We start from the raw sequence: 19177 nt of genomic DNA on the forward strand, positions 1-19177 counted from the left end.
TTGTTCACGGATCACTCTGTACCCGGAGTGACCAGGTATAACCTTCATCCACGGAAATAGCTAGGGAATGACATTTTGTAGGTAGGAAAGTGTGGTAAGAATACTGCACCAACAAGAAACCAACATTATTCCCATTATTCCCCCCAAAGACGTTTGAAGGTAGAGGGGAGCTGGGAAAAGAAGACTGCAAGCAAGATTGCCCACGTGGTCAGGTGCCACCCACAGATTAACTTACAGACCTGTTTCAGTGAGGATTCCTAACAGACACTGAAATACTATGCCTCTGTTTGGGGTACAAAGAAGCAAGGACATGGAAAATATTGCCACTGGAGAGTCCAGGTTTAAAGGACTATGGTCCACTAGAGACAAATGTATAATCATAATTATTGAAGCATGTATTATGCTTATACTGATACCTGTGTTATGGTTTTTATAAAGCTCACATCCTTTCAGCATACTGTTGCCTACGGTTAGCTCCACTACCTTGTCTCCTTTTTATATGCACTCGAATACTCTTTCGCACCCTTAATCTTGAACACAGAGAAGGGTATCTCAACAACACCTTCATACGAATCAAGAAGACACACATGTGATCCTGAACAGAACAAATTGCTGGGTATGTTCTCATCTCTCACACCATGGTGAGAAAGGTTTAGGTTGTACATATATCCACTCCCATTATCAACTGCTAGCTATGCTTCTTTTAGGGCTCTGTTTTTTGGTAAATGGAATGATAGTACTACTGGTAACTTTGATGGGACAAGCATAAATGAATTTGATCAAGAGGTATTGCTGCCTCTAGGATGGCTGTGTCTTTGCTAATAAAGGCACAACACATGTTACCTCTGTCAAACATACAGATAAGAAATCTAGACTCTACCAATCAATGGTATCATTTTGGATGTCACCAGTAGGAAATAGGGAAGCAACTCCCCCATCCTACACCATGAACCATAATCCTGATACAGTACCATTTTGTTTACTTAAAGAAGGTTCTCAGCATATGGGTATATATGACAAATGCATGCACACTGCAGTTTTGGTGAATGAGACAAGGCCCTTATACATTGGGGATCCATTTACTTTGTCGGTGGGAAACAAGCATATCCATGGTTATACCAAAGATTGGCAGGAAATATGTTATTTTGGGACACTGTTACAAGGGGTCTATGTCACTTCAACTGCAGACATATTGAAACATCGCCCTAGGAGGGGGATCGACGATGACGCAACTCTCCAGATATTGGGGGATGTAGCAAAATCCATGATTCCTTTTTGGGGACAAATAATAAACTCTCGAGATATTAGAAGGTCGGCCAGAGTATTAGAGAAAACCATTCATGAAACTACTGACATAATATTTAATATGAAGTTAGAGCTATTAGATTAGTTGCTCTTCAGAATAGAATGGTTTTAGCTGTCATGTTAGCTCGTGTTGCGTATATATACCCGACTCCTCCCCTACGGTGTTTCAGGCTATCAAAAGATTACATGCACTGGGCTCTGAAATCCATGTCGATGAAGGTGATTGGGGCATTGGGACATGGGCTTGGAATCTGTTTAGAACCTGGGGTTGGAAGATATTCTCTGCATTTGCCATTTTCATTGTCGTGATTTTGTTTTGTTGCTGCTGTATACAATGTTTACCAGTTTTAGGTTCTATACTAGGTAACTGCTGCTCTAGCTCTCTGGGAAAATTGAAACCTGTACCTTATCCTCCTATTGATGTGACTAATGCCTTGATCATGCAGGATGTAGAGATTAGACAATTTATAGCTATCAATATAAGTGATGATAATCTATGACTTCAATGTCTTCGTTTAGGCTAAAAGTAGGGTTTGTGAAAATGCATCCATTCTGTGTTACTCTGTGTTAGCCTAGGCGGACACATGGAAGTGCGCCCTTCAGACTCCATTTTGGTTTCTTTCCTCACTTGCTATATTTTCATGTTGCATGCAGGAAATGATTGCAGTCTGAAAGGCTGGTGGACATGTTCCTGTAAGGAATACTTAGCTAATCGAATTTAACAGCTTCGAGCCTTGAACATGCAGGCACGAACGGAGATAAAGGGCAGTTTTTGTCTTCCTGTCTCCTGCTTTGATTTCCGAAGCTAACTGCGCGACCAATGTTTAGACAACATGATGTACCATGCACATTCTAGGAAGGGAGGGATAATTGAACTACCAAGCTGAAATGCGAAGTGCCCTTCTGGTATAAGAATAACACAGATAAGATATGATGGGAATGTCTCCTTGTACTGGGCACAGGGGGAACCATATTGCTCTGAGACAGTAAATTGTACAGACATGATATGATATGTTATTTGTTACGCGCTTAATACCCAGAGGTTTCTAAGCACTACCTGGGGATCGAACCCGTGTTGCTCAGTGTCGTCTTATTTCCAAGGCGAGAACATTGCCCCTGAGCTATCCTCCCGAGACATGGCGTAGAGCGAGGATCCATGTGTTTCCATGGATAATGCCCACGTTACGCAGGTCGGAAACCATCTGTTATTACCACAACCGATGCAAATCTGAACTGTATAAGAGGATAATTGGCCGCCCTGTAAATTGCTCAATTTCTCAATGACTGTTCGCAGACATAGCTGAACCTGAGAACTTTGAAGCGAAAATAAACTCTTGTTATATATTTGTTTTGTGACTGATGTTCTTCATTTATTTGCAGTAACTCATTTTGGGACTTACAGGCTATCCCAAGTTTACAGTCAGAAGCTCAATGCTCCCATCAGAATGTTCTCTCTCTCTCTCTCTCTCTCTCTCTCTCTCTCTCTCTCTCTCTCTCTCTCTCCCCCTCCCTCCCTCATTCCCTCTCTCACTCCCTCTCTCCCTCATTCACAGAACTGCACATCTCAGATGTGCAGCAGTTTATAAAAGGAGTACAAAATATTGTACAAAACATGAGCAAGGTGGGTGGAAAGCATGTGTAACGCTCACCTTGTTTCCACGGGGACGCCTCACAACAAGCCGGTGAGCTCTTCGGGACCTCTCTACCATTCTTGGAGTTCAGGCAGTCGAGGATTCGCTCTGGAAGATAGGAGGTGAAGTTTAACTGCTGTTCTCTCCGTGGCAACCCACCTCCCGAGTTCCCTTGCAGTTTCCCCAGGAGATGTTTCTCACCTTGCGTTCTATAAGGGTGCGCTCTCCGTCCTGCCGCGCTGGACAGGGGCGCGTCGTTAATGGCTCTGTATCGCCGAGTTTCTTCACTGGTGAGGGCCGGAGTCCAGACCGGCTGCGACTCCTTCTTTTCAGGTAAGTCTTATTTGGAGAAAACAATGTCTTAGTTTGGCTTTACATTAGTAACCTTCTCGCTTCTTCTTGCAGGTTCTAAGAGATGCGATGGATGCCGGAGCCGAATTCGAGAAGGTAAGATGGAACGCCAAGCGGCGCTGATAGCGTCCTTTCAAATGGCTAACCTGTGCTATTGTTCGTCCTACAGGTCGAGAAGATCCGAAGGTGAATGGTTCCCAGGAATCCTGAGACGAAAGATGTCTTGAAGATGGTGGAAAAGGACAACAAGCGTTGGGCGACTCAATCGCCGAAGGATGCTGCAGAGCAGGTAAGGATGGCGATGGTTCTTGCCTTGGACAACTTCGATTCCCAGAGGATGCCGCCGAGCAGGTTAGGATGGCGATGGTTCTTGTTTTGGGCGACTTCGAGTGCCAGAGATGCTGCAGAGCAGGTAAAGATGGCGATGGTTCTTGCCTTGGGCGACTTCGAGTGCCAGAGATGCAGCAGAGTTGGTAAGGATGGCGATGTCACTTGAGGTCTGGATGCAGAGCAGGACCTGGTGATCATCACGCTGCAAAAGCAGAATAACGCGAAGCATGTGCTTCTGATCGGGCATGGTTTAAATAGCCAGGTGGTATCCCAGGTGCCTTTGGGGCGGGCCCCGCCCGGGATGCTAGACCGCTGAATGCAGTTCCCCAGTATTCCACATGGGGGCGACCACACTTGCCCATTGAAACCCCGTCCCAGCATGTGTCTCCGATGCGAGCAGCGCCAGGACTGACTCCAAGGAATCCGAGGAGGGCCGAATAAGGTCCTCAGGACCCCGTGAGCCCTCGGTGGGGATGAGATTGTGACAGCACTCCCCCCTAAGGCCCCTCTCAAAGTGGTTCTCCGGCCTGGTCCTGGTTTGGAGGGAAACATTCTGTTGAAACGCTGGAGTAAATGCAGAGCATGGATGTATTCACTGGGTTCCCACGTTGTATCCTGGGGTCCGTATCCTTTCCAGTCTACTAGGTAGTAGAGTCTAGACTTCACATACTTAGAATCCAGGATGTCTTTCACCTCGTATTCCGGTTCCCCCTGGATGATGATCGGTTCAGGTGGAGTAGTTACACGGGTACCTGGCTTGACTGGTTTCAGGAGAGATACATGGAATACTGGATGTATTCACATGTGGGCTGGCAACGTCAGCTTCACAGCTGCTGGGTTAATGATGGTTTCCACTGGGTATGGTCCCAGGAACTGTGGGCGAAATGTTTGCGTTCCTTTAATTGGTACATGTTTGGCGGCCAGCCACCCCAAATCTCCCACCTGGTAGACCGGGGCTTCGGAGCGAAGCTGATCTGCGCATCTTTTCTGGCGTGCCTTAGCTTGTTGTAGGTGTTCTTGAGCTTCAGTAAAGGCCTGGGTGATGGTTGTGTGCAAGGTCTCGACTGCCGGCATTTCCAGGGTCATGGGGACGTCTAAGTTAGAAGTACAAGGGTGTCTTCCATACACCGTAAAGAATGGGGTTTGTCCCGTGCTGCTATGCAGTGAATTATTATAGGCGTACTCGGCGATCCATAAGAGTTCTTTCCAATCACCTTCACCCTGGTGCAGCATGCAGCGTAGATATTGCTCAAGAGTCTGATTCGTTCTCTCCGTTTGGCCGTCGGTCTGGGGGTGGTGACTAGTGGACGGACGGATGTCAATCTGGGCCAATGAGCAGCATTTCCTCCAGAAGCTAGATACAACTGTGTCCCACGGTCAGATTTTAGAACCGAAGGGAATCCATGCAGGCGCACTACATGTTCAAGGAAGACTTTGGCGAGGGCGGATGCAGATGGTAGACCCTTAAATGGGAAGAAATGAGCCATTTTTGAGAATAGGTCCACGATCACCAGGATGGTATTGTAGCCCTGACATGGAGGAAGATCGGTGATGAAATCTAGTGGCATGGTGTGCCATGGAGCTGGCGGAATGTCCAACGGTTGTAAGAGCCCGGCGGGTCTCTGCTTGACAGACTTATTTTGGGCACAGATACCACAAGATGACACGAACTCGACTACATCCTTGCGCCAAGTTGGCCACCATTAGTTTCTTTTTATCTTGGCCAGGGTCTTAGCGATTCCTGGATGGCCTTCCATGAGGGAGTCATGGTACTCGGAGATAACTTGTCCTTGTAAATCCTTCACAGGTACGAACAGCCGGTTTCGGTAATACGGCAGTTGATCCTTGACACAGTAATGCTCCCCCCTGGACCCTCATTCTTGTAGCTGGTCCTGTGTGAACACCTATCGAATTTCGTATAGGAGTTTGCTGTGGGTCATGGTAGATGTGATGCCTAGGATTCTATTCTCTGGGATAATGGCCACCGGATCTGGCGGCATGTGAGCCATCTCATTTGTGCCCATGCTAGAGAGTGCGTCAGCTTTGCCGTTCTTAACTCCGGGTCGGTACGTAATTACAAAGTCATATTCTGCAAAAAAAAAGGGCCCAGCGCAGCGGCCGTGACAATTGAGCCTTTGCTCCCTTCAGACACTGGAGATTTCTGTGATCCGTTATCACGGCGACGGTGTGCCTGGCCTGCAGCAGGTAGTGTCGCCAGTGCTTGAAGGCAGCTTTAACAGCCAGTAACTCTTTCTCGGTGATGGCGTAATTGAGTTCTACTGGTGTGAACTTTCGTGACCAAAAGGCCACCGGGTGCAATTGGCCTGTTAGTGGGTCCTTTTGGGACAAAACCGCCCCCATTGCCAGACTGGACGCATCAGTTTCTACAATGTAAGGTAGGTCTGGCCGTGGGTGTCGCAAAATGGGGGCGGAGGTGAACCTTGTCTTGAGTTCCTGAAACACCTTTTCAGCTTCCTCAGTCCATTTAAAAGTCTTGTTGCATTTTCTGAGCAATGAGGTAATCGGGTCTACAACTTGGGAAAATCCAGGGATGAAGCGACGGTAGAAATTCGCAAATCCCAACATGCTCTGGACTCCTTTGATTGAAGTGGGGGCTGGCCAATTGAGGACTGCGTCCACCTTATGAGCGTCCATTCGTATGCCTTTGGGAGGAAGGGTGAAGGCCAGAAACTCCACTTCTGCAAGGTGGAACGAGCACTTTTCCAGTTTCGCGTAAAGGTGGTTTCTCGAAGTTTGGTCAGGACTGCCCGTACGTGCCCAATGTGGTCCTGCTCAGATGTTGAATACACCAGGATGTTGTCACTGTATACAAGAGCGCAGACATCGGTGTGTTCTTGGAGGACATCATTCATAAAATACTGGAACACAGCGGGGGCGTTGCATAGGCCGAACGGCATTACTTGGTACTCGAACAGGCCGTACTTGGTGCAGAATGCCGTCTTCCACTCATCCCCTTCTTTGATGCGCACCAGATGATAGGCCCCTCTCAGATCCAGTTTTGTATAGACCTGGGCTTCTTTTACCTGGTCCAGCAACTCCGGGATCAAAGTCAGTGGATAGCGGTTTAATGCACGATAGTCTATGCACGTTCTCAGATCACCTTCCTTTTTGTGTACGAAGAATAACGGTGCCACAGCCGATGACTTGGACGGGCGAATTAAACCATTGGCCAGGTACTGCTTCAGATAAGTTTTCAGGTGCTGATTCTCGGCCTCAGTGAGTGCATAGATGCGCCCACATGGAATCTGGGCTCCGGGCTGCTGATCGATTTGGCAAAGGTCTGTGAGTGGGTAAGGTGTTTGCTTGCTCCTTCTGGAAAACATCTTGGAAATCCTGGTACTGGACCGGCAGGGTCACGATTCCTCCGAGGGCATGCGCCCTTCCCTCCTGAACCGGGGAACTTGTGAATTGTGCTTTTCGCCCCTTCGGGTAACATGTGTGCATACAGCTGTGGGCGAAGACCAACTCGCGAGCTCGCCAGTTAATTCGTGGGTTATGAGCGACCAGCCACGGCATTCCCAGGATGAGCCAAAAGTGAGGGGCTTTAATCAGATCAAAGGCTATGATTTCACGGTGCCCATCTTCGCACAGGAGGGTGAGTTCGGTGGTGCACTCCGATACAGGCCCGAAGCAATTTCCATACCATCAACAGTGGTTACTGTCTCTGCGGTTGGCTTGGGACAAAGGTCTAGCCCCATCTTTGCTGCAAGATCTTGATCGATGTAATTCCCCACTCCTCCGCTGTCGATGTAAGCTTCCAATGAATACATGTTGGACGGCTGTTGATGGGAAATTAAGATCACCAGTAGCGCAAAATGGGAGGTCTGAAGCTGGATTTCTTCACTCGACAATTGGACCCCTACAATTGTCGAGCTTGGTCGTTTCCCGATTCCTCTTAAAGGGTTTCTTTATCCGTCGTTCTGACGGTCCGTCTGGGTGGTTTAACCGGGCATTCCTTTAGTAAATGGCCAGCTTTTCCACAATATAGGCACAAGTGTAGCTCCCTCCTTTTATCACGTTCAGCTTTGGTTAGAGGGGGCCAGACTCCTCCTATCCGCATGGGTTCATTGGTCCCGTCGGAGCCCCGCCAAGTTTGATCTTTGGGTCATACGAATAAGGGGCGTAAATCCGATTTCCCTCGGTCATTCTTCTTATCTTAAAGTCGGCGATCCAACTGGACCACCAAGTTAATGAACTCGGCGCAATCCCTGGGTGGGTCCACGACTTGGGCCAGAATGTCCTTTAGCTCCCCACGAAGACCCCGGTGAAACAATGTAGTCCGTTTGTCCTCCCGCCAGTCTGCCTTGACCACCAGTCTATTGAAGGTTGCAATATAAGTCAGCAGATCCTGGCTCCCCTGGCGAAGGGACAAAAGTTTGTTGTCTAGAGCCTGCCTGTGGTGACGTCGGGCGAAGAGTTTTTCCTGCTCTCGCTGAAACCCATCAAAATCTTGTAACAGAGGATCATTTCGACTAATGAATGGTACCGACCAGTCTGCAGCACTCCCACTAAGGTAGGATAACACGAAGGCCACACGTGATTGGTCTGGAGTAAACGCCCCAGGCCTACACAGAAAGTGGAGGCGACATTGGTTCATGAAGGTAGCGTATCGCCGGGGGTCTCCCGCAAACTGTTCCGGAGGAGCCAGTGGCACTCCCCCAGGGAAGTTGATCTGAACCGGATTGCTTGCGGTGGCTGAGGTGGGCTGACTAATTCCAGGTAACGGGGCTTGTCCTGCTTGTGACTGGAGAAGTTGTCTCCCAAGGTCATCCGTCCTCTCCTTGGCCACAATTAGCTCCCTTCGCAACGCATTAGTTTCCTGCCGCACAGAAAGGACCTTCGCACGCAACTGCCCCAACAGCTGGGCTAACTGGTCTGTTTCCGAAGTCTCCATACTAGGCGCCCAGGTGGATATTTTAGTTATGGGCTTCGTGTTCTGTAACGCTCACCTTGTTTCCACGGGGATGCCTCACGACAAGCCGGTGAGCTCTTCGGGACCTCGTCACCCTTCTTGGAGTTCAGACTGTCGAGGATACGATCTGGAAGATAGGAGGTGAAGTTTAACTGCTGTTCTCTCCCTGGCAACCCACCTCCCGAGTTCCCTTGCAGTTTCCCCAGGAGATGTTTCTCACCTTGCGTTCTATAAGGGTGCACTCTCCATCCTGCCGCGCTGAGCAGGGGTGTGTCGTTAATGGCTCTGTACCGCCGAGTTTCTTCAGTGGCGAGGACCGGAGTCCAGACCGGCTGCAACTCCTTCTTTTCAGGTAAGTTTTATTTGGAGAAAACAATGTCTTAGTTTGGCTTTACACTAGTAACCTTCTCGCTTCTTCTTGCAGGTGCTAAGAGATGCGATGGAAGCCGGAGCCGAATTCGAGAGGTAAGATGGAACGCCAAGCGGCACTGATAGCGTCCTTCAAATGGCTAACCTGTGCTATTGCTCGTCCTACAGGTCGAGAAGATCCGAAGGTGAATGGTTCCCTGGAATCCTGAGACGAAAGATGTCTTGAAGATAGTGGAAAAGGACAACGAGCGTTGGCGGACTCAATTGCCGAAGGATGCTGCAGAGCAGGTAAGGATGGCAATAGTTCTTGCCTTGGACAACTTCGATTCCCAGAGGATGCCTCCGAGCAGGTTAGGATGGCGTTGGTTCTTGTATTGTGTGACTTCGAGTGCCAGAGATGCTGCAGAGCAGGTAAGGATGGCGATGGCACTTGAGGTCTGGATGCAGAGCAGGACCCGGTGAACGTCACACTGCAAAAGCAGAATAACGCGAAGCATGTGCTGTATTCCACATGGGGGCTACTTGGCCATTGCCCATTGAAACCCCGTCCCAGCATGTGTTAACGATGCCAACATCGCCAGGACTGACTCCAAGGAATCCGAGGAGGGCCGAATAAGGTCCTCAGGGCCCCGTGAGCCCTCGGTGGGGATGAGATCGTGACAGCATGCAAATACATCACATTAAGCATGCAAAGGGGGAGTGACCACAGAAAACAAGCAAAGATGCACGTAAATCCTAATTTACAAAACCCGCCCACCGGATTTTCTCCAGAAAGTGCCCTTCAACATTTGCTCTCCTCACAATGTCTAGCAAATGTCCCGGAACAGAGTGCAACAGATTTTTCCAACCAAAGAAGCACACAGTGTACCCCAATAACCACCACCAAAAGCAAAGTATTTTAAAGCCCAGCACAGAGAGAGACCCTAAATGGCCAGTCCAGTAGGCATCCTGCTGCTGCACCAAATGATGAGGAGGGAACTGATCAATAGAAGGAGAATAATCTTATTTGAATGAGCTGATGAAGAGGTCACTCTTAAGTACTGCTTCCTGCCCCATATCACACTGGGGACAGTGGGTCAATGAGAGGAAGAACTTACTAAACCCATAATGTGAATCTATGCCACACCACCCCTAGTCAATGTGCTGTCAGCCTTGACTTTCTTTGCCAAAGGGTTCTTCCAGAGAATTTCATAATCCTCACAATAGCAGGTCCTATGCAAGGTCTTCAATGTGTACCTTACATCTCCCAGGGTATATATAGGCATGCCTCATTATACATATAGCAAGGGCAGGAATAGTAAGGGCACTTTATGACATAGCTGGGAACAGTGGTTTGGGTCACAATTATTGCACTTGTGTGGCCCTCATACCCAAGAGGCAATAGAACACTTGTACAGGTACAAGAGACAGTGGCATTCCTTGCATGTACCGATCACGTGGAATGCATGCAACATCATGAGTGCAAATGCTAAATATTATGTTGCTACACCGGACAGCTACATCTATTGATACTATTCGATAGCACAGCAGTTTGAGGCAGGATAGGATGCGGATAGATAGTTGCCACCTGATCGGGCCAGTGAGTGTACATGACATGCAAGTGTCTTCAGAGTTCCTTTGGCAATACATGATGCAAACACACATCCCTGCCTCCTTTCAGAGGGTTAATGGCTTGCAATATGTACTAACAAAACAATGAGAGGGCATTAGGAAGTAGAGAACTTTCCATGTGGTGGTCTAGTAATCTCCAAGACAGTTTCTACACAAGTATGTGAATTTAATGCATAATCCCACTCTACATCAACACATTCATAGACATTTCTCTGCAAAATTCCTGAATGGCCTGGCAAAGCCACCCATGGGAAGTGATTCACATTACAAAGTAGACTCACAACACATCTGAAGTTAAAACACTGAATTAGAAACATCTAAATCCAAACATTCATAGGTTGTACACCTAGGACAGAAGGTAGACACTAGTAGTTCAAGCAATCTCTGGGTGTGGCAGTACCTGGCTGAAATTTCATCAGTGTTAGACTGCAGTTCCTTGACCGTCTGTGTGATCTGAGTCTGTTCTCGTTGGGATCGCTCCCACTGTGGCAGGAAAGCATCAAAGCGACCACTGACATGACTGACTATTCTGTGGACATCCTTGTGCGAGAGGTGGCTTTTCTCAAACTTTCCTTCCAGATCCAATAATCTATCTCTGAAAAGGGAGGAGACAAAAAAAACATTATTTTGGAAGCCTACTTATCCCTTTAAAGTTCAGTCGCTATAACCCCAGATTTCCCCTTTAGTCAGATGCATCAGTACTACTAAAACAATCTAGTCATGGTTTGCAGCATAAAAGGCAGTTGGGTCAGTATTACTCCACACTATGCCAGGAAAGAGAGTATCATAATTGTCCCAAACTATTATATCTGCAGCGGGACTACTATAACTCAGCGCCAATACGCATAAAAGGTACAGTGATAGATTGGCATTTCCAAAGCCAACACTCCACCCCGAGTATTCCAGACCTCCTCAATGGGCAAGCCACCCAATGATACCTCACACCATTCAGTGCAGACGACATGGCTTTCACTTCCTGTAACAGGTTGAACTCCACTCCCCGCCTGGCCTCTTGGGAGCCCTTCTCCAAGTTATATTGCAGGCTCCCGATGGAAGCCACAATCACAGTGATTGCCCTGTGCAGCTCTCGGATCCGCAAGTCCTCAGGGCCCTGAGTCATTTTTTGGGAGCCAGACAGCGGGACAAAGAGCGCGTCTGCAGTGTCCTTAGCAAAGCCGGCGGCCAGCTTCTCTTCCACCTCCTGCCATTCCTTTTCCCGTTTGCCCAAGTCCTCCTCTTGCACCTGCTGACGTAGATAATTTAACTTCTCCTAGAATGACAGATTAGAGGGATGGGGGAGGGGTGGGAAGGACAACATGGTGGTCAGTGACTTCAAATGTTCTGCTAAACTAAATTCCTGCTATCCCTAACCTTAACACACAACATGCAATACTGTTATCTGGCATAATTGTTTCAATCAGGTTTAGGGGACACTGCACACAGACACCTTTTTTGCATCAAATCTCTGAACATACTAGCCCTTACAGATTTATGAGATTCGGCACCTCTGAGAGATGAATGGCAAAAGGAAAAAGGAGAAAGAACAACATGAAAGGGAAAGAAGACACAGTAATGCCTGAGGGCAGCAGAAAGAGGAAACAGACAAAGGACAAAAGGCAAACGGCCAAAGCGCGAAGGCTCAGAAAGCAATGACTGGATCAGAACAGGAAGAAGGGAAGAAAATAGATGGAGCAAAAAAAGGAATATTTCTCAAGATGAAGAGTTAGTAAAGTGAAGTTGTAAAGTGAGAAATGGGGCAAAGAACAGAAGAGGTTACATGAAAGAGAGAAATGCGGATGTAAGAAAGAGTCAGTAATGCAGAACATCGGGCAACATCTGAAAGCCACAAAGTAGGAAAATGTTGAGGAAAAAACCTCATCCTCTTGCAATATTGCCCATGGTGGCAAGGGTCTGCATTGGAAGCGGACATTGACTTGTCAGACCACCTCATTCATAAAAGAATATGTCTCCCTGCAAGAGTAGAAGAGGCTGGCCCACCTCCAAACGCTGTCCAGTCATTTGGTCAACAGACAAATGGTCGACAGACAAATGGTCGACGCAATTTGGTCGAAAGACAAATGGTCGAATTTTTTTTTAATTTATATATATATATTTTTCAGGTTTTCGTTTAGGAAAAAAAGGGTTTTTTAGCAAAAAAAGGGGTTTGGGGGGACCCCCCAAAGACCCCCCAAAAAAAAGTTAAAATACAAAAAAAAAAAAAATTCCAACATTTGTCTTTCGACCAAATTGCGTCGACCATTTGTCCTGTTGACCATTTATTTTCGACCAAATGACCTGTAACCCCTCCAAACAAAGGTCATCCCTTATTGGAATTAATTTACTGTTTTGTATAGTCTGCCCTGTAAATACAATGGTAAACAGCAAGAATGACCTGGCCTCTAGAAACAAAATGATATACTTATCAAACTAAAACTAATGCTATCCTGGCCTCTCACACCTGCTTACACTTGATTACAGTACATAGACGTTTTAACTCACATAATAAGGTTCTGAAGTGGCCTCCTGACTGCATGCAGTACTACATGAAACACATAAAATAAATACGAGACGGGCACATTGGATGTTCCACTGGTTACCTCCAGAAATAGAGAATTCTGCTTCAGAGCGCTGGTCTTGATTTCAGCATCTTCTACAGACTTTCTCACTTTGCGGCAGTTCTCCTGTGGGATAAACACATGATCTATATTACATTAGTTCCTGGATATTGCAGTTTTCCTGAACTCTAGCTGCCAAAATCCATGTGTAGTCATTGACGTTTTTGGTCAGTGTTTCTTCAAAAACCCCACTTGATAATGTCCTAGAGTCGCACCTTCTCAGAACCTTCACGCAGCATGCCCGCCTAAACATGCTACAGTGTTTTCACCATGTATAATCGATCCAGGGCAAGACAGAAAGATCGTTGGACACTCAGAGATCAACACCTAACCCCTAACCGCTTGCTTTTCAATTGATTTCCAATTCCTTCCTTCATTGAAGCCTGAATGAGCTCATACTAAGTTCCCAGGAGGCTGTTAATCCTCCAAGATTTACAGGGTTGGTATTGCATGCCCTGTTGTGCTGGTGCGTTTCTTCTGACTTAAGAGCAATAGATCCCAAACCCGCTGTAGAGGGCCAACTCTTATGGTGCCAGTGGAGAATTCTATTTCCTTCACTCCCCATAGAATGTAACCACTGGAACACTTCCCATGGTGTCACCTGGATAAGGAGTTCAAGCCATGTAACAGTATAGCTGCCTTCTTTGGAGATCACCCTAAACGTTTCACCAAGTAGGTGTGACATTAGGTCTCCAGTTCGTGATTTCTGAGCTCCACCCTTCAACCATTTTTCCAACAATGAATCTTGACCGTGCACTACCTCAGACTAACCCTCTGTGCCTTCCCATGCGATACAAGGTAAAGAAAGACAATCTCCATATCTATTGTGACCAGTGTTCCACCTCACATGGTACCCCCTCTTGTTTTGATAAGACACGTGACTAAACACCTCAGAGCCATGGAAGACAATCATGCCATGGCCTTTTCTTCTGGTGCATATCTTTCTTCTGGTGCACCCAGTCCTGAGTTTCTACCTCATAAACTGCTCCACCAATGGGGGCCAATCCTTTTGTGCATTCGTCTCCCATCCAGTGCATAATGTTAGAAATATGTCTGTGCATTTTGGGCATCACTTTCTCTGATGCACGCACACTTTGCTCGTCTTTGTCATAACTATATCTCACCCAGTACTCAAAGATAATTTGCTCTGAAAAACCATATGTCCTGGGTTTTGCCGTGAGGGCAGTAAGTTAATAATAGTGCGAGATGCCAGGCTTCTGCAACACTTCGGAGAGGAGACTCTAGGGAATACCTCCAGGTGACCGCAATATTCCTCAAGTTCGTCTGCCGCTTGACGTCTCTGCTCCAGTCTATCACACAGGACTGAACACTGACCCTGCAAAAGGGAAACAGAGATCAAAATCAGAGCATGGTGGAGTCCATACAACAGGGCCACTGAAACCCAGGCCACCATCAGGGACTACTGTGACAAAGTTGTAGACTCTGAAGAAGGAATTCCAGGTCCCTTCTCAAGATACTTTTAAGAGTGGGATGGTAAATAGTCATATTGGCATTATAATAATGATTACATGCTTTTTATATGCCACTTGCTTATCCCATTCTGGCCATTTTGTAGCATTGCAAATAACAGGTGTCCCGTTTGCACAGTTAAACAGTATTCCATTTATTGACCTCAACAAAATGAATGGCTGAGTCTGCCTGGTAAGGATCCAGCTAGTTCATAAATCATTCAGCTCGCTTACTAGCTAAACTCTGAGATCATTGTAATGTAATGGGTTATTTATAACGTGCTTATACCCAGAGGTTTCTAAGCTGCGGATCCGGGGATCGAACCTGTGTTGCTCCGCGTCGTGCTGCTTCCAAGGCTAGCGCGTAGCCCCTGAGCTATCCTCCCGAGACCTACGTTTTCAGACTTCTGTGTGGGCAGAATTGCAGAGCTTTTGTATTGTCCCTTGATATATTCTTGAGATAATGTTATAGGTTAGAATTGTCAATTTGCATATTCAAGTAATTAAGGAGACAGAGTTTTTCTTGAGAAAAGGGGATAAGAGGTATTAGGCAGCACTACAAGTTTAGTTTGGGTGGTGACATGCTGCAAATTGTGTATTTCTTTGTACGGTTTTGCTTATGTGAATGGTGCTACTTCTATAAACCCTAGCGCATAGTCTCTCTATTAAATTGAATGCTTCGGACAGATACCAGCTATAAGAGCTGTGCAAAATTGAAACGTGGCCAGCAGCCAAAACCATGCGCTCACATTTCCCTGATGTGATCATCCCATCCACTCCCGTTGCGCCTCAACCCAGATCTATATGTGTACATGGTCCAGTTTGTATGTTTGAAGCCAAAGTTGGCCCAGATATTGAGGATAGGTGTTTGTAGTAGAACATAACCTTATGCAATAAAGCCACTGATCTAACTGTGCAAGTAACTTTGACATTGTTTGAGTAAGCACTCTCACAAACTCCTCCCTCGTCTCGCCAAATGGGGGGTAAATAGTGGATCTTCTAGCCAGTACAATTCAAGAAAGTACCCATACGGTGTTTGACACATTTAAGTTCGCTTCACCAGACCCCCGAGCACCATAAGGATAAAGACTAACAAGAGAAAGTCTAATGTCCTTGTCTTAGTCTAGAAGGACGCAAGGGCTCTTTGCACTTCCGTCTATTTATTCGGCACTGCCTTGAGATGTTGAAAGAAAACAGAGAATATTTTCCTGCTTGATATGGAAATTTGAGAGAACCTTTAGAACGCTAGCTGATAGAATTGGCTCTTTGAAGGCGCTTTGTACAGTTCGGAAGATGACAGGTCCAAAAGTCCATTACCTTTCTTATTTGGCGGTCACAGAGATGATGATCTTACTGATGGTCACAGAGAAGGTGATCTCACTGGAGCCAATTTATTTATACTGCATGAAGCATATGCATGTTAAGGATGTAATAACTATGGCAGACTCTATAGAACATCTGCGTGTACTGGGGATAGGCGGGATGGGGGAATTATATGCATATAGTGCTAACTGTTGTTTTTGTTGTTAAATGCCAATAAAAAGGAGTAAAACAAATATATATATATATATATTTAAAATCACTGGAAGACGAGTTCCAAGAGAACCTTTGGAAACAGGATAGCACCGAGCAAGCGGTCCCCTTATTTGAGGGAACATGTGACCCTCAAAAATGGCCTGTCATGGCCTATTTTCACAACAGCAAAAATACTCCTCTGGAATACTTCCATAGGTTTCCATATGCTTAAAGTAATTTCCACAGTAATTACATTTGATTAATGCTCCCATCGAAATAATGTTTGAATTACATCAGATTGGGGACAGAAGATCAATTTGATACTCCAAGGACAACCCTGGGTTGCGCCTACATGACCTTAACATTTGATACTGGGAGGTTGAGATAGAAGATTAGATTCACAGGAACATAACAGTCCTGAAAATGATTGTTGGAAGATCTGCAGCTACCCTATCCCTCTCTTTGCTTGGTAATCCTACTTCTTAAGTAGATTCAGGTTCCTGATTCTGGCCAGTCACGTCTGATGCAAATGGGGCTTGATGGCAGTGGGTACTATGCCTGAACTGTAGAGGAACTTGGTAATAAATGGGAGGGTAGGGTAAGCGTAAAGACACCTCACCATGGAGAAGCCAACCTCCGGAGTACCAGGGTATATACTGGTGCCAGGTTGAGCTGTGGCTGGTTGCAAACAGAACAAGCTGAGAGTCCACAAGTACTGAAAAGCTCCATTAAGAAAGTGAGTATTTCAGCTCCCACTTCACTGAAGCATGATGAAGCCTGGCCCATACAGTATTCTTTGTTCCAGGTGCATGAATTGCAACAGAGAGCAAAGGAGAGGATCCCCCATTACTAGCTTTTATAAGACATGGCATTGGAGGAGACTAGTTGTGGCTGAGGAGGGATTGCTGCTGGATCACTTCCCAGAAGACACAGAGCCTGAGATGGCTTTAACAATCACTCTGTTTTGCCACCTTACACTTGTTATGCTTGCATTGACTGCAATGAGGAATGCAGAGGCTCAGGGCATGGTAATCATCTGTTCAGCACTCAGGCAGTTTGGGATGCCCCAGGGAACCTCTGACTGCAGCCACCATTTCATAGCTTATTCCACTCATGCAGGAAGTTTTCAGGATGGACGTCCCATTTCAATATGTGGGGTATAGCCAGCTCCACCTCATTAATGGCTGGTGCAGATCATTTTTGCAGCACGAAGGTTGCTGGGCATCCCCAGCCCCTCAATCGCTGACCAGTTTATCAACCTTTGTAGGGGATTTGACTGTGGACTGACTAGCTTTAAGAACATTTGGAATCTTACTTTATTTAGGACACGTGTGTCCCCCTCCTCAGCTAAAAGAACTTCAAATTCAGTTTTTTAAATGAAGTCACCTGGTAGTGGGGAATTTTAAGTTTCTGACTTGCCCCTGTAGTCTAGAAAGTAGGCTGGAAATGGAGAATGGGCTTGTTTAAGTGGTACCTAGAACCTTTGTCAATGTCCTTAAAACAACCAGTACCATATCCTCCTTACTCGCTTTTGGTTCCATTACATGCACCCCCTGCATTCTTCATGGTCACCTTGGGCTCTTAGCTGTTGGGGCCCTATTGTGAGGAGCCGTTAAGCTGTCCCATGACACAGGGGCTGATGCTAGCCACATGAGTTGCCCAATCAGTTGGCCCTGTTCCCATGTGGACCAGCTACTGAGAACCTTATTAAGACCCCTGGCTGAAGTGGCATAAGCCGACCACTGAGCAAGGTGTGGCTATACGAAGACAACATATCTTAATCACACAAGGTTTTCCAAACGAAAGATAATCCAAACCACTAAATGCCTCAGACTTCACAACATTGCCTTAAAAGGAACGTCTTTGATGTTGTAAAACAGCTTTCTGCCAGCAATGCTTGGGGGAAAGCAGGTGACTGGGCGAGGTGGGTGTTGAAGGCACAGGGAAAATGGGATCGGCCAAAGGAGGGGGATGCACAGGCGTGGTGGCAGGACGATTGTTTTGTGAGAGAACAGTGATACCCATGAGTTGGGCCTTGTGAAGGATAGCGGAATTCCGTTTATCGGACATTGTGCTGGTCGTGTGCAAATGTGGTTCTAACTAATGGTAGAACAGAAAGTTTTGGTGGCATGGACATTACTGGTAAGGCACATTGTGTCAACAAGTAAAACATTGGGAGATCATTGGCAGAATGTAGAGTGAAGTTGGAGGCAGAGAATTCTAGTGTGTTCAATATCTACTGAGCCTTGGGTTCAGGACACAGGGAGTGTGTGCTATAATGTCTGGCTCTTGGCAGACTATTAGTAATGTTCGGTGCAAAGCACTGGTAGCGTGCTACACATTTTAAGGTCACCGGGGGATGGTAGAGTGGACAGTGTGGATCTTATTTAGAAATTTACTGCTGAATACAAACCTGCAGGATTTTGACATTCCGATTGATTTTGCTAGTTTTCCTCTTCAGGTCGGTGACTGAGTCCTTGGCTTGCCCGAGGCGAGAGCTCTTCGCGGCTTCCTTCAGGACAGAAAAGAAAAGGAAAAGTAAACTTACCTGTAGTAGCAATTCTCCATCATGGCTATCTTTATCAGCGTTTAATAACTGCAAGGTTATTCCCACAGATGCATTCATGATTTTTCAGAAAAATAATAAAATAATAGAATGTCTCTTCTTTTGCAAAGAAAAAACTATTTTTTTTTCAGTGTGACATGGAAATAGCTCTGATTATCCCTTCTCTTCGCTGCTTTACTTGAGAGTATAACCTCTATCAAAATATGAGTAGGGCGCGTGGGGATCGGTTATCAATAATGAGGCAGGTAACTTTTCATTTAAATATATTATCTTCCTCCTAATTCTTAACCGCTATGATAGAATAACCAGCAGTACTCTCAAAACCTGTTGTTTCCTAGGAGATAAGAAGCGGAAACTAAATATAACCTTCATGAAAACAGATTCCTAAGGGCTGCATATCCCAAGTGGGCATCCCCCATAGCATAAGAACCAAATACAGTAATGTTTGTAAAGGTGTGGCCTGACTTCCATGTTGCAGCTAT

At 46.3% G+C, this 19177-nt stretch overlaps 1 protein-coding gene across 1 annotated transcript in view; it reads right to left on the minus strand.

The window, feature by feature from the left end:
• TSKS (testis specific serine kinase substrate) overlaps positions 1-19177 on the minus strand; it is a 667857-nt gene that overhangs the window by 90799 nt on the left and 557881 nt on the right. Inside the window, exons 3-6 of the mRNA XM_069649410.1 lie at positions 18543-18641; positions 13128-13211; positions 11469-11800; positions 10931-11125 (exon numbers count right to left, since the gene is read on the minus strand). Coding sequence (XP_069505511.1) covers positions 10931-11125; positions 11469-11800; positions 13128-13211; positions 18543-18641 — 710 coding nt within the window. The remainder of the gene's footprint in view (positions 1-10930; positions 11126-11468; positions 11801-13127; positions 13212-18542; positions 18642-19177) is intronic.

The sequence above is a fragment of the Ambystoma mexicanum genome, chromosome 1p (assembly GCF_040938575.1).
Source record: "Ambystoma mexicanum isolate Mex_15411 chromosome 1p, UKY_AmexF1_1, whole genome shotgun sequence".
NCBI lineage: Eukaryota > Metazoa > Chordata > Amphibia > Caudata > Ambystomatidae > Ambystoma > Ambystoma mexicanum.